This window comes from Sinocyclocheilus rhinocerous, unplaced genomic scaffold (genome assembly GCF_001515625.1).
Source record: "Sinocyclocheilus rhinocerous isolate Xijiao unplaced genomic scaffold, SAMN03320098_v1.1 scaffold268, whole genome shotgun sequence".
NCBI classification, from domain to species: domain Eukaryota; kingdom Metazoa; phylum Chordata; class Actinopteri; order Cypriniformes; family Cyprinidae; genus Sinocyclocheilus; species Sinocyclocheilus rhinocerous.
In genome coordinates, this window is record NW_015650002.1 from 232,028 (window position 1) to 245,612 (window position 13,585).

Below are 13,585 nucleotides of genomic sequence, written 5' to 3' on the forward strand. Positions count from 1 at the left end.
AGATTAGCCTGTTATCTTAGCATATGAGTAACCAATAGCCTTCAATCTTGGCCTTCTGCAAAATAATAAACCTGCTATGTTAGCATACTATTAACTTTTAAGCCTGCTAGCCTAGCATGTGTTCAAATTACTATAAAGGCACTATTCTTTAATACTGTTTGTTACTTATTTGTAGCTAAACTGCTACAAAAAGATAAACGCTACGGCTATTTTAATTATGTAGAAGAAATATATTTGTTGGTAAACAATCCTTATTCTGTTTGTGATGCATATATTTCAGGCTTCACCTTTAAGGTTTAACAGGTTATAACTCTAATGACTCTCTACTTGACTATCTCTCTGTCTCTCCAGCAGTGGATGTGAAGACCTTGCTACCTTCTGGGATGCAGAGCCCGGTGGGAGGTGGAGGAGATCAGGGCGGAGGTAGCGGAGGGCCGGTGGACCTGCGTACAGACCCGCGTCTGAGCACACTAAACACGGTGGACCCGGCGATGAGGGAAAAACAGCTACAACACGAGCTGCTCTTGCTGAAACAACAACAAGAGCTCCAGAAACAGCTGCTGTTTGCCGAGTTCCAGAAGCAGCACGAGGTTTTGACACGCCAACATGAAGTGCAGCTACAGGAACATCTTATGGTATGACTCTTTCTGTCCTCTCTGTATACATCATCTCCTTGAACTTTGATTCTTGACCTCTGAACTCTTCCTAAACAGCAACAGCAGGAGATCCTTGTCGCAAAGCGTCAGCAGGAGCTGGAGCAGAAGAGGAAGTTGGAACAGCAGCGTCACGAAGAGATGGAGAAGCAGAGACTGGAACAACAGCTCATCATGCTACGTAACAAAGAGAAGGGCAAAGAGAGTATGTATCTCTCCATTAATCCATCCATTATATACACTACAATAGATCTACACTGTTCACCTTTTAGTTCAATGAATCAACACCTTGCTGAGCAGTGCGTAGCTAATGTTTATTGTTGTTTGCTGGTATAATTACACACTGTCATGGATATCCCTTGAAGTACTTTAAGCACAGCAGGCACAAATTTCTCTATTATTTCTCATCTTTGGTTGTTAACACACACAAAAAACGACACAATACAGTACTAGGTATTATTGAACCACAAAATTAACATATTGGATTATTTCCAAAACCTAGTAAGCTTCCATACTGCCTACATAGTATCTCATAGTAACCTCATAAGTGCACACATAGGCAGCTATTATGTGCAGTATTCACATGACTCTTATTAATACCAATAGAGCTTTAATTAGCATGTTACTAAGCCAACAATCTGTCTGTAAGACATAAAGTATGCAAATGTACCTATAATAAAAAATACATAGCACACACAATTGTTTTTTTTATATACTTAATAATTAAAATAACTTTTTACTATGTATTTTTTGTATTGGATCAGTTATACAGTACAGTTCAAAAGTTTGGGGTCAGTGACTTTTTTTTTTTTGGAATGAACTTAATACTTTTGTTTAGCAAGGACACAATGAATTGATCAAAAGGGACAGTAAAGACATTTATAATGTTACAAAATATTTTGAAATATTTTGAACTTTTTAATCATGTCCTATTTATTCATATCACAATTTACACAAAAATATTAAGTAGCACAGAAAACATTTTCAACATTGAAATTGAAAATTTTGCTTTGATATCAAAGGAATAAATTGCATTTTTAAATATATTTAAATAGAAACATTTTATTTTTAGTTGTAGTAAATATGCATATATATATATGTATACATATATTATGAATATATATATATAATAATATATAATATATATAATAATTTTTATGTCAAAATCTTATTGTCATTCTCCTCCACTCAAACATGACTTTTGATGTCCTTTGACTCTGTTCTCAGGTGCTATCGCCAGTACTGAGGTCAAACTGAAGCTGCAGGAGTTCCTGTTGAGCAAAAAGGAACCTGGCCCTGGTGGACTAAACCATTCCTTCTCCCAGAAGTGCTGGTGAGCGAAACCTTGCTAGTCCATATCACTCAGCCTTATTCTGGGCTGGTAAACCCAATTCAAATGCACCTTTTTTTCAGGTTCAATGTGCACTATTTTTCTGCAGTATGATATAAAATGAGTTCGTCCATAACATGAGCATACTGATATTACGTCATGTTTATGGGTCTCATTTGTCCTCATTTGAATTGTGATGGATGAGTCTTTGTAATGGACTGTGCTTGTTTTTTTAGGGGGGCTCACCACGCGTCCCTGGAACAGAGCTCCCCTCCACAGAGCAACACACCGGGCACGCCACCCTCCTACAAACTCCCCACACTGTTAGGGTCCTATGAGGGCAAGGATGACTTCCCTCTCCGTAAGACCGGTGAGTAGGCTTCTTATTTATATGAAATTAACTGTGCTTTTTACTTCACAATTTTACATTAGTGTTCAAAATAGGGTTGTGCTGATAGACGATAGTCAGAGATATCGACGATAGCAAATGTCTAAGTCAATAGTCAAGACGATATGAGGCTCATTCTCCTATTAATGTTTTAAATTATTATTATTATTATTATTAGGCCCATTATAATTCGGCTATTATTATCAAATTGCACCGCACTTCACACACACCTGCAAATGAGGATTAAAGGCTGTAGCCGGTGAAGGAGTCTCCAACCACAAACACAGACGTACATCGTCTGCTGATATAAGGTATTTCGTTGCACTTTAACAAGTAATCTGAATGGCAATATGTGCAATATTTTAACCAAGCCCTCTCTAACTGAGTTTAACGCCACAGTTATGTTAGAACGCATCTCATCCTTGTTTCTGTGGTGGTGCGTCGGGCTCGTCATGGCGTACGGTCCTGAGCGCTGTATGACTGATGTATCCGTTTAATTTAACTTTACTCCAAATATATGAACTTACCCGTTTTAAATACTTTATATTTAACGTGTTTGTTTATGTCCAATATTTAGTAATAAACTGTTGGTCTTTAAAATGAATCTACTTTTTGATTTTCACCATTGGCTGATTTTGCAGACCTTTTAGATTGATAACTTCCGTGCGCCGATGCAGCAAACTTGTCAAAGGATGCGCGGTCCTATAATAGCGATGTATGACTGTTGTATCCGAATATATATGAACTAGCTGTTTTAAATATTTTTATATTTAACATGTTAGTTTATCAGTATGTTTGAAAGTATATTATTTTGATCATTGGTGCTTCCATAGGCTCTCTCTCGTGTGCGGTTTAAAACGCCAAATAGTTATGAAATAGCCTATGACAAGTAGGCTAAAGAGAGTCGCTCTCTTGCCACCCACCCATGCACGATAATATTGTGTATCGCGATCTCACGGGCTGGCGATATGACAATTTGAAAAATATCGCCGAACACTAGTTCAAAAGTTTGGAGTCAGTCCAAATTATTATTTTTTTTTAGTTCATACTTTTATTTAGCAAAGATGCATTAAATTGATCAATAGTGACAGTTAGGGCTGGGCGATAAATCGATAACGATAATTATCGCACGATATAGATTTCCTCGATAAACGATAACAAGAGTTAGATAAATGTTTGATATAATGCGGCAAAGGCAGAACGAAAGAGCGCTACTCATTTGAAGTGCCACTCGGAGCGTTTATCCGCTCGGATCAAAAGTTCAAACAGCGGCGCGAGCTTCACTAGAACAGATGTGTTCACTCGCTGATGAGTCTCGCGCACGCGACACTGAACAGGGCTGTGAGATCCAGTGTGAAGTGCTTGAATTCAGCGAGGAACACGCTGATGAAACAGCGCTGACAAACAGCAGAAACATTGTGCGCAACGATACAGTCAGAAGACTTTTTAATCTACAAATCGCATCATTTACCATGGATTTACTGTAGTAACACTGACTGCACCATGGTATTGTGTCAGAAATGTGGGTATTCGTGTTGAAATTTATTATATTATTAATGTAGACATGTATGAAATATATTGAAGGAGGAGTAATGGAATATAATTACAGTATTTTTTTTGTTATTAAACTATAGCGTTTATGCATTTATAAATGTATTTAGACTACTGTTTCTCATAAATACCTACAAGCCATATTACATTTTTACCATGGTATTGGGGTGCTATATTTGTGGTTTTAACTGTGATGGTCATGATCTAAATGTATGTTATGGAAGACCAATTGTTAAAACAACACCTTAAACAGTCAGAATAATTCAATTTCACCATATGAAAATGAGATTGCTACCATTTTTACAGATATTACTGATTTTGATAATGAACATAAATCTAAATCTTGACTTTAAAGACATTTATAATGTTGCACAAAATTTCTATTTCAAGTAAATGCTGTTCTTTTGAACTTTCCATTCATCAAACAATCCAGAAAAAAATGTGTCACAGTTTCCACAAAAATATTAAGCAGCACAACTCTTTTCATCATTGATAATAATAAGAAAAAGAATAATTGATAATATTAATAAATGTTTCTTGAGCAGCAAATCAGCATATCTGAATGATTTCTGAAGGATCATGTGACACTGAAGACTGGAGTAATGTTGCTGAAAATTCAGCTTTGCCATCAGAGGAATAAATTACATTTTAAAATATATTATAATTGAAAACCGTTATTTGGAATTGCAATGATATTCCACAATATTACTGTTTTTACTGTATTTTTGGTCAAATAAAGGTGATCTTCATGAGCATAAGAGACTTATTTCAAAAACAAGAAAACATCTTAACCTTCCCCTGAACATTTTAATGGTAGTGTACATTTAATGTTTGAAAGTCACTCATGGACTTACACTGTAAGAATGTAACTTCTATTGATGATCTCATACCAGCCCTCTCACTTCAGCCGTTGATGTCAGCTGGGTTGCCTTTTCTCCCATTCCTCTGGCTGTCTTCTCTTTTTCTGGATCATTTTACCAGTAGACACTCTCCTTTTACTGTTTTGCAAGCCCTTGTATTTCCTCCAGAAAAATGCAAATGTAGTTCTTTTTGTTATCTTTGTTGTCTTTATTTTGTTATCACCAGCGTTTTTTTTTTTGTGGAGAAGTTTGAGCTGTTTAACAGTGCAGAGGTGTCGCAGAAGATGCAAGGGTGTGTGTGTGTGTGTTTGTGTGTGTGTGTGTGTGTAGGGATGAAATGAGGAGTCTGCAGGTGTGAGTCATAATGAGTCATCAGAACAGCTGACCTACACACAAACACACACCTTAGAGCACAGTTATTTTAATACCATTGCAATACTGGTATAGTTTTCATTAATAATCAGTTTTTTTTGTTTTCATTTTAATTTTAAAATTGTCATTTTTATTTATATATATATATATATATATAATATTATTATTATTATTATTATTTTGGTACATCAAGTTAAACTAAATTAGAATGAGAAATGTTGGTGACTAGCTGAAAAATAAATTTTTAGATTTTTGTAACATTTGTTTTGTTTCAAGTAACGAGAATGTTTTTTAAATGGTTTTCATTTTTTAGTTAACCATAATAACCCTGCCTTAGAGGCTAAATTAGTGACAAAATGGTTTTCATACAAAAATAATTATATTTGTTATTCCACAATTTAACCCTCACACAGCCTGCTGACATTATTAGATTTGAAGCTAAACTCAATTTAGTCTGTTTCTGAGCAGGGCCGTCCTTAGGGGTGTGCAACTGGTGCGGCCGTACCGGGCCCCGCGCTTGAGGGGGCGCCGTGGCGAACGGACCGAGGGGGACATCAGTTTAATGTCGGGTTTTGTCATGTCACGCCCTATACAGTCTATGGTCGCGCCGCGGCGCATCTAGTGTAGACAGCGTCACTGATTATATTGGGACCGTTCTACTGTATTTTGCCGCTTGCGTGCAAATCCGGTGTAGACACGGTGTTTAATGTCGTTGGTGAGGAGGAAAGCCTGTGTGTGTGTCCTATGCCTTAGCGGACAGCATGAAACCCACAAAAAGTAAATAAATAACAGAGAGAATAATAATAATAAAAATCGCAATCGCAATATTGGTAAAAAAAAATCGCAATTAGATTATTTTCCGAAATCGTTCAGCCCTAACCTCAAACCTTGTCTCAAATCATTTTTGACATGTTTTCGACTATATTTATGAGATTTTTTTCAAAGTACTGCTGGTCATTTGCTGTTCAATTTCATAGCCGACAGCCAAACTCCAAAACTCCCACACAGATTCAATGAGTTTGTTTCCGCAAACACACACACACATCTGCTATCTACTTTTTACACACGGCTATCTTTTAAACTGTCACACCCACGTTGCTTTATAAAGCTCTCTATAATAGAACTGACACACATATACCATCCAGAGGATAGGAGGACATTTGCGCGCACACACACCCACACACAAGTCCAAGTGAGCTTGGACTTCAGCTCACTGATAAAGTAATCGCAGACGGGTCTGTTACCGTGGGAAAAGCGCTTACTCTATATTACCACTGTTATGTCAACACCACAGCAATCTCCTTACATAACGTGCCCTCAGTTAGTGTGTGTCTTTCCATCCCGTCTCCTCCCCCTCGTCTCACACTTTTATTTTAAATCTAATTAAATCCATACTAAAGACACTGATGGCATTAGAGGCTAAAGTCCTTTCTGCTCTATATGCCCAGTGTGGCTGTGACGCACAAACGGGCCCAGAAAAACACACAGGGCTCAGTCAAGCCGCTTTACACACGGCATGTTTGGATAATTGCCCCAATTTCTTTCTTTTTTTCCCTCTTTCAAATCCCTTTTTACTTCAATTAGTTTAATTTGGCCCGGCATCTCCGGAGTTAACAAAAGATAAAATCGGCACGCTGTAAATATAACTTTTATCTATATCTCAGTGAGTGTGTGAGAGAAAGAGAGAAACGGGAAGGGATTGGCGGTTGCTGTCCATGGTCCTGATGCACAACAGTGACAGATGCAAACACTCATTTGTGGTGCTTATTAAGTGAAACATCACTATTATAATTGCTCATACTTAGGGTTGAGGATTTTGAACAAGCCCCTGAGCATAAGTAGTAAACTTTGCAACTCACACCGCATAAGTGACCCCTCAAATCATGCAGGGTTTGCTTTTACTTTTCTAAGTGGTTGAATTTTTTTTCTTTCTCTCTTCTGTTCAGCCTCTGAGCCCAATCTGAAGGTACGTTCACGGTTAAAACAGAAGGTGGCTGAGAGGAGGAGCAGCCCACTTCTTAGACGAAAAGATGGTACTGTGATCAGCACCTTCAAGAAAAGGGCGATTGAGATCTCAGGTAAACCATATGTGAGAATGCAGGACTGTTTGCATAACCTCATGAGTTATGGAAAAGGAAGGCATTAAAACAGGTTTGAACCAAGAACTACACTTTCTGGCAAGAGGTTTTCAAACTTTTTTATGCTAAGGACTCTCCAGGTATGATGATCTATCTTTGACAGATCCCTTGTAAAGTATAAAGGCATCTAAATATATTTTCATGAAAAAAATATATTTTGAAAATATATTTACATAAAATAATTTGTGTACTAGGACACTATAATAATGCACAAAAAGGATTCTGTAAATTTGGCATTATTGTGTAATTTTAACTTATTTACCTTTGTTTCATTATTTTTATTAATGTATGTTTTATTAATGTAAGAAAACTTTATTAAAATTTATATAAATTCAATAAAATAAACGAAAAGTTTTGGCATAGTTGTGCATTCAGCTTCACAAACATAGAGTTTATATGGAAGGTGTAATCCTGAGGTTATATCAGCACCTGAGTTGTGTTCAAATTGGCCTGTGAAAGAGGAAAAAAAACTGCCGTCAGATGTGTGAAGATTTGCAAACAGAAATAATGAACACACAGGAATTGTGTGATTTCTATGCTGTTAATATAAATGCAGCTTGGAGGAAGGGAACAGTTTAACATCCTGCTGATACATTAAAACTGGTTCAATCAATCACAAAATATTGTGAAATCATCAGCTACATTTTCTAACGATGCAGCTAAAATGTGATTGTTGAAATGTGTGTATGTTTCAGTGTCCTCTATGTGCAGCAGTGCTCCTGGCTCGGGTCCCAGTTCTCCGAACAGCTCTAACTGTGCCATTGCCGAGAATGGCTCCAGCGGATCCGTTCCAAACATCCACGCTGAGGTGAGAGACTTACCCCCTACATGTTTGCTTCTCTTCTGCTCTCGGACTCCCCTCGGTTCTCAATAGGTTGGTGATAAAAAAAGACGCAATAAATTGGCTTCACCTAGATAATGACACTGTTTCTATGGAAACAATCTATTGTATGGAGACTTGTGATGGCCTGGGATAACACTGGTATGCTAATCCCAAAAAAAAAAAAAAAAACCCGTTCCGAGAGTCAGCCTTGCAGTGAGTTATATCTGTAGGCACAAGAATGGCCACAGCTGCTCTGAATGGACAGCATGAAGCTGCCTGGGGTCAACCCTGCATGCTAAGCAGCTAGCCTTGAGGATCACCTTAACCTTGAGAGCCAGAGAGAGTGAAATTGCGTGTGCTCATTTCACAAAGGGCTTGAAGCTGTAGGAGAGGAACATGAATATGAATGAGCCAGTTTGTATTTAATTTTGGATGACCAGCATATTAAATGCAAAACTTTGCAAAAAATATTTCAAACAAATAATGCCATTTACAATGCTTACATGTAGTTTGTGATTTTGTCATTTATGTATTTATGCTATATTGTAATGCACAAACATCAGACTTATTTTTATTTGTTGCAAATAGTATCTTTTGAGAAAGAGAAAATCATTTTTATATATTTATTTATATTATTTGATTTAAAAAATAGGTAATACCATATGTGACCCTGTCTGTGAAATCCAGGCTAAAGTCTCAAAGTCTAATTATGAGATAACAAGCATCAAAGTTTGATTTCAACCATTAATTTCACTATGATTTCAATCTTTGACATGGCCTTACTAAGTCAATATTAAAGATATAAAGGTTATATTTTCACAGAATGTTCTACATCTTTATGAAGGATGATTTTATGTAGAAAACAGCAAATCACAAAAAAATGCCAGGGTCGTTCTCTCTCCCACACACACACACACACATATATATGTATATAAGTATATTGGAGTATTACAGAAATATCAGTAACATTGTATATATTGAATACTATCACTGTAAACTGGTATTGCTGAAATACTTTTTATTTTTGCATGTGTTTTGAGGCCTTTATTAAATCACAAAAAAATGACTTTAGCTGGGTTTTCACATATGTTAATTTCTAATATAAAAATGTACATATAATATTAATATTCTAAAATGTATATTAATATTTTTGTATATTTTTATTTTTAATAATATTAATAGTAATATCTATGCATGTTTTTCATTTGCCAATGAATATTGTGTTATCTTTACCATGTATACAGTTACTCATTGTGTGATGTACACTTTTGGTCGTGCCATCCTTACACACAGTCCGTGTTTAAATATGCGGTATTTTGCTTGTTTGCCGGAGAAGTTTGCTTACATTGACTTTTTTTCTGAAACAGTTCTGCTAGTAGTACATAATGTGTCGAGTCTTGACTATGCGCTCTGTTTTCTTAAGGGTAGAAAACATTTTTTCAGCATCCCTTTGTATAGTATCTTTTAATATGTTACGTTATTGCCAGTGGATGTGATAGAGGATGAAGTGTGCTGGAGTTTGTCAAAGAGAAAAGAAATAAAGTTTGTCAGTCTCATCAACCAGAGAAAAAAAATCCCTTCAAATAGGCGCCAGTGGAGATGACTGAAGAATCACCTCATTAGCTCTGTCCAGCATGCAACGTCTGCGTACCACTCCCCAAAAATAGTCTTAGATCGCTATTCCAGAGCCTGTGTAGCCTAGCAGTACAGCCTCGAGAGAAGTGATGGATAAATGCGAAGGAGAATAGAATGCTGACATCATCTCTGCTGCAGGTAGTGCGCTCTGCCACGGAATGTCCGCTTTGTCTTTTACTTCCTCATCTTTTCTTAGTGTAACCTTTGAGTCAGAGTGAGAATGACGTACATTGTACGAACAACTTCTAATGAAAGGCTTAAATTGGGACTTTGGGGATGAATAAATGTTGCCTTGTAAAGCAGATCCATTAGTTTTTGTTCTTTGGCTTTGAAAATGGCTGCACTCCAAGTATAGGGTCAGATGATGGGATTACCAGCACTCAGAAACACCTCCATATTTCTCACATAGCTCTCTTTTTTTACTCTTTAAAAAATTAGAAATTGGGTCAATGCAAAACCCATTTTACCTATCCTTATAACTGCTTAGCTCATTTCTTTAACGTGGCAACTGAAACTGTTGTCTTCTTCAAGTGGCGCTCATCCAATCCCAAATACAGACAATCCATTCCCACATGCTGCTTTCCCCGTCACAAATACAACTTAGTAAGGATTTCCAAAGAAGAATACTTTCAAGTGATCAAGTCAAGCCGAAACTCCTTGTCTGGGATGCCTTGCTGAGATAAAACGGATTCTTTGTGCTTTTTGAAGTGTACATCCTGAAAGATAGGTCTGTTGCTTGTCCTGTGGGACTCACGTTTTTCTCTCCTTTTCTGTTTCGGCAGCAGTTGCGTTCTCTGCATCAGTCTTTGACTGGAGATGGGACACCGAGTCCCCTTAGCCTCTACACCTCTCCATCTCTGCCCAACATCTCTCTTGGACTGCCTGCCAACGCGCACATCACGGTGAGTGTCCTCAGCTAAAGCCCGGTGGCTTTGTGATAGTGATTCAGAGTTAGCAAGTGGTGTAGGCTGAACCCTAGTGGGCTGGCTAGATCATTATGATGCTTTCACACTAGAGCTTTTGGTCTGATTGATGTGAAAGTGTTTTTCAGAAGATGCACACCATTGATCCGCACCCTAGTCCAGTCTTGGGTATGGTTCATGTGAACGTGTTTAGTGCTCCATAATGTTTATATCGCCTCGTTTTGGATACAAATAAAACGTCAGGTCATGCATAGACTATCTTGTCTCTTTGAATTTAAATCTAGATTTATTCACACTTGCCCTTGAAAACCTCTGTACACACACTTGCCCAAGAAAAAGTGCGGGGGAAATGAGATCGGCCAAGTGTAGTGAGTACCGATCGAGTCATAAATTCGAGTCACACATTCACTTTGAACACAGTAACCTGTTACTGTCAGTTATTCTGTAAATGTAAAAAAACAAAAGTGAATTTACGTTTTATCAAATGTGGGGGGACACGTCCCCTGCATATTCTACGCCCATGCCTGGTATAAAACAAGCTCTCACAGTGGTGCTCTCATTGATGGAGCGAACATACTGCAATTTCGGACCCAAAAGTACAATGTGAAAGGAGAGCACCTGGGGCATTAGAAGGGGATGGAATCAAACTGGTTCTGGTTTAGACCAAGCAATCAAACCAAGTGTGAAAACAGGCTTGTAGGCTTTGGTACCTTGGTTGCAGCTTTAAGCAGCTCAGTGTTCCCAAGTCTGAAGAATAAATTCTCATTCTCTTCTCCTCTACTCTAGGCTCCTCAGAAACTCAGTGCCCAGCAGGAGGCAGAGCGGCAGGCAATCCAGAGTTTGCGTCAAGGTGGGGCACTGACAGGGAAGTTCATCAGCACATCGTCCCTGCCAACGTGCCTTCCCACCGGGGCACCCCATGACCCCGAGCCCCCTTCCGCCTCTAATAGCCACAGTAGCCATTCCTCGCTGCTCCAGCACGTCCTACTGTTGGAGCAGGCTCGTCAACAGAGCGCACTTCTCGCAGGTACACATAAATCATAGTATACAGTCATGCTATCCTGAATACACCGCAAAAAGCTATAAATGTAAATGTGTCATACAATGTGTCAGTGCCTTAAGACAAGAAACATACTTTACATAGTATGCAGATGCAAATGCACTCTTGTGTTGCTCTGACCATAACAAGTATCAGTTCTCAAGGGTTGATTTAAGCCAGATGCATTATTCAGGTAACTAGCTATTTAGCGATGTATATTTTGACAATTTCACTGATTTTCTCTGATTTGCTCTGCAAGATTCTCTTCAAACTGTTGCTCCATCATGAGTTGCCAGTAGTTGACATAAAAGAGAAAACTGAGACAATTTATGCTAATGTCCACCTTGGGAAAAAACAACATTTGAAATTAAACTTTCGTAGCTAGAACAGTAACAAGTAATTGCACTGAGAACGTTTCAGGTCTTATAGGTCAGGACTGCAATGTGCGAACAAGAAATGTCAAAAGTCACGGTACTACGATACCAAGTTGACAAGAAAATGAATGTTAAAAACAGTGAACATTATCAGCTTGATGTGTAGGTGTAACAGCTTACACTTTTTGTCTTGATCTTTATCACGCAGTTCCCATGTACGGGCAATCTCCGCTGGTAACGGGTGAGCGGGTGTCCAGCAACATGCGTACAGTGAATAAATTGCCTAGGCACCGGCCGCTGAGCCGTACACAATCAGCACCCCTGCCTCAAACACCACAGGCCCTGCAGCACCTCGTAATGCAACAGCAACACCAACACTTCCTCGAGAAACAGAAACACTACCAGCTAAATAAGGTATATTGTGCTAGCATGAGATATTTGATGCTGTTTGAGCTATTTAGTAAAAAATTGCTAATGAGCTCCACCTCCTTTCAGATCCTTTCAAAAGGGGCGGAGCTTCCACGGCAGCCTCCCACGCACCCTGAGGAGACGGAGGAGGAGCTTACGGAAACCGCAGAGATGCAGGACGAGCGAGGGGAGGGGCTTGATCATGTAAGGGAGGGGCTACAGAAAGAGAGCTCTGGTGAGACCACACCCACTTCCGAACGTCTGGTTCAGTTGAAGGGAGAAAGCACAGAAAGTGACTTGGAGGAAGATGATGATGATGATGATGATGAAGCCATTGAACTGAGGGAATGTGATGAAGAGGGCGCCCCCTATGGCCAGGTGAGAAATTACAGCTTGTTGTCTTCTTTAAATGGAAGGTTTTGGTCATTTCTGTGCCATTAGTATAGGGCTGCAACTAACGATTATTTTGATAATCGATTAGTTGGCCGATTTTTAATTTTTTTTTATTATTATTAATCGATTAATCGGCCTCTTTTTTTTTTTTGACAAAACACACTATTCCACATCCTGTCCAATGTTGTCCTTCAAACAAATGTGCCAACTGCATGCTATGAAAACGTATTGTATGGTGAATATTAGGGATGCTCCGATCAGGATTTTTGCAGCCGATACTGAGTACCGATTTCTTGTCATTGTGATCGGCCGATACCGGTGCTGATTCTGATGCTTCAAGCTTTATATAGACTGTTTCATCGGGCGCACGCACCTGGCCCGAAGTTAACTTCCGGTCTGTGTTTGTTTATCAGTCTGGCTATGGCACCGGCTACAAACGCAATTAAAGTTAAGGTGATGAGTAGACTGAAGTTGGGCTCAGGTGGTTGTGCTGTGGGATGTGTTTCACATACATTTATTTATTTGTGGCGTTCGCCACAATATCAAAACTGACCGATTTTCCAAAAGGCTTCGTTGAATAAACATGAGCACGTAGGCCTACTGCACCTTTAAATATCAAAACGAGGCGCGGGTGTTTTTATATCACTGTATTTCTGAAGGAAGACTATCTTTAGAAAATTTTCAATGTCATTTTCATT

General features: G+C 38.6%; 1 protein-coding gene across 3 annotated transcripts in view; it reads left to right on the forward strand.

The window, feature by feature from the left end:
• The window catches only part of LOC107711286 (histone deacetylase 5-like), an 80,408-nt gene that overhangs the window by 55,126 nt on the left and 11,697 nt on the right, over positions 1–13,585 (forward strand). For 2 of the 3 annotated variants that reach the window (XM_016516258.1, XM_016516256.1), the window contains 10 exons: positions 352–635; positions 714–858; positions 1,881–1,986; positions 2,220–2,353; positions 7,101–7,232; positions 7,988–8,100; positions 10,533–10,652; positions 11,460–11,700; positions 12,295–12,500; positions 12,582–12,872. In XM_016516258.1, the coding sequence (XP_016371744.1) occupies positions 352–635; positions 714–858; positions 1,881–1,986; positions 2,220–2,353; positions 7,101–7,232; positions 7,988–8,100; positions 10,533–10,652; positions 11,460–11,700; positions 12,295–12,500; positions 12,582–12,872 (1,772 nt within the window). The remainder of the gene's footprint in view (positions 1–351; positions 636–713; positions 859–1,880; positions 1,987–2,219; positions 2,354–7,100; positions 7,233–7,987; positions 8,101–10,532; positions 10,653–11,459; positions 11,701–12,294; positions 12,501–12,581; positions 12,873–13,585) is intronic. The other variant, XM_016516257.1, reaches the window with a different exon arrangement.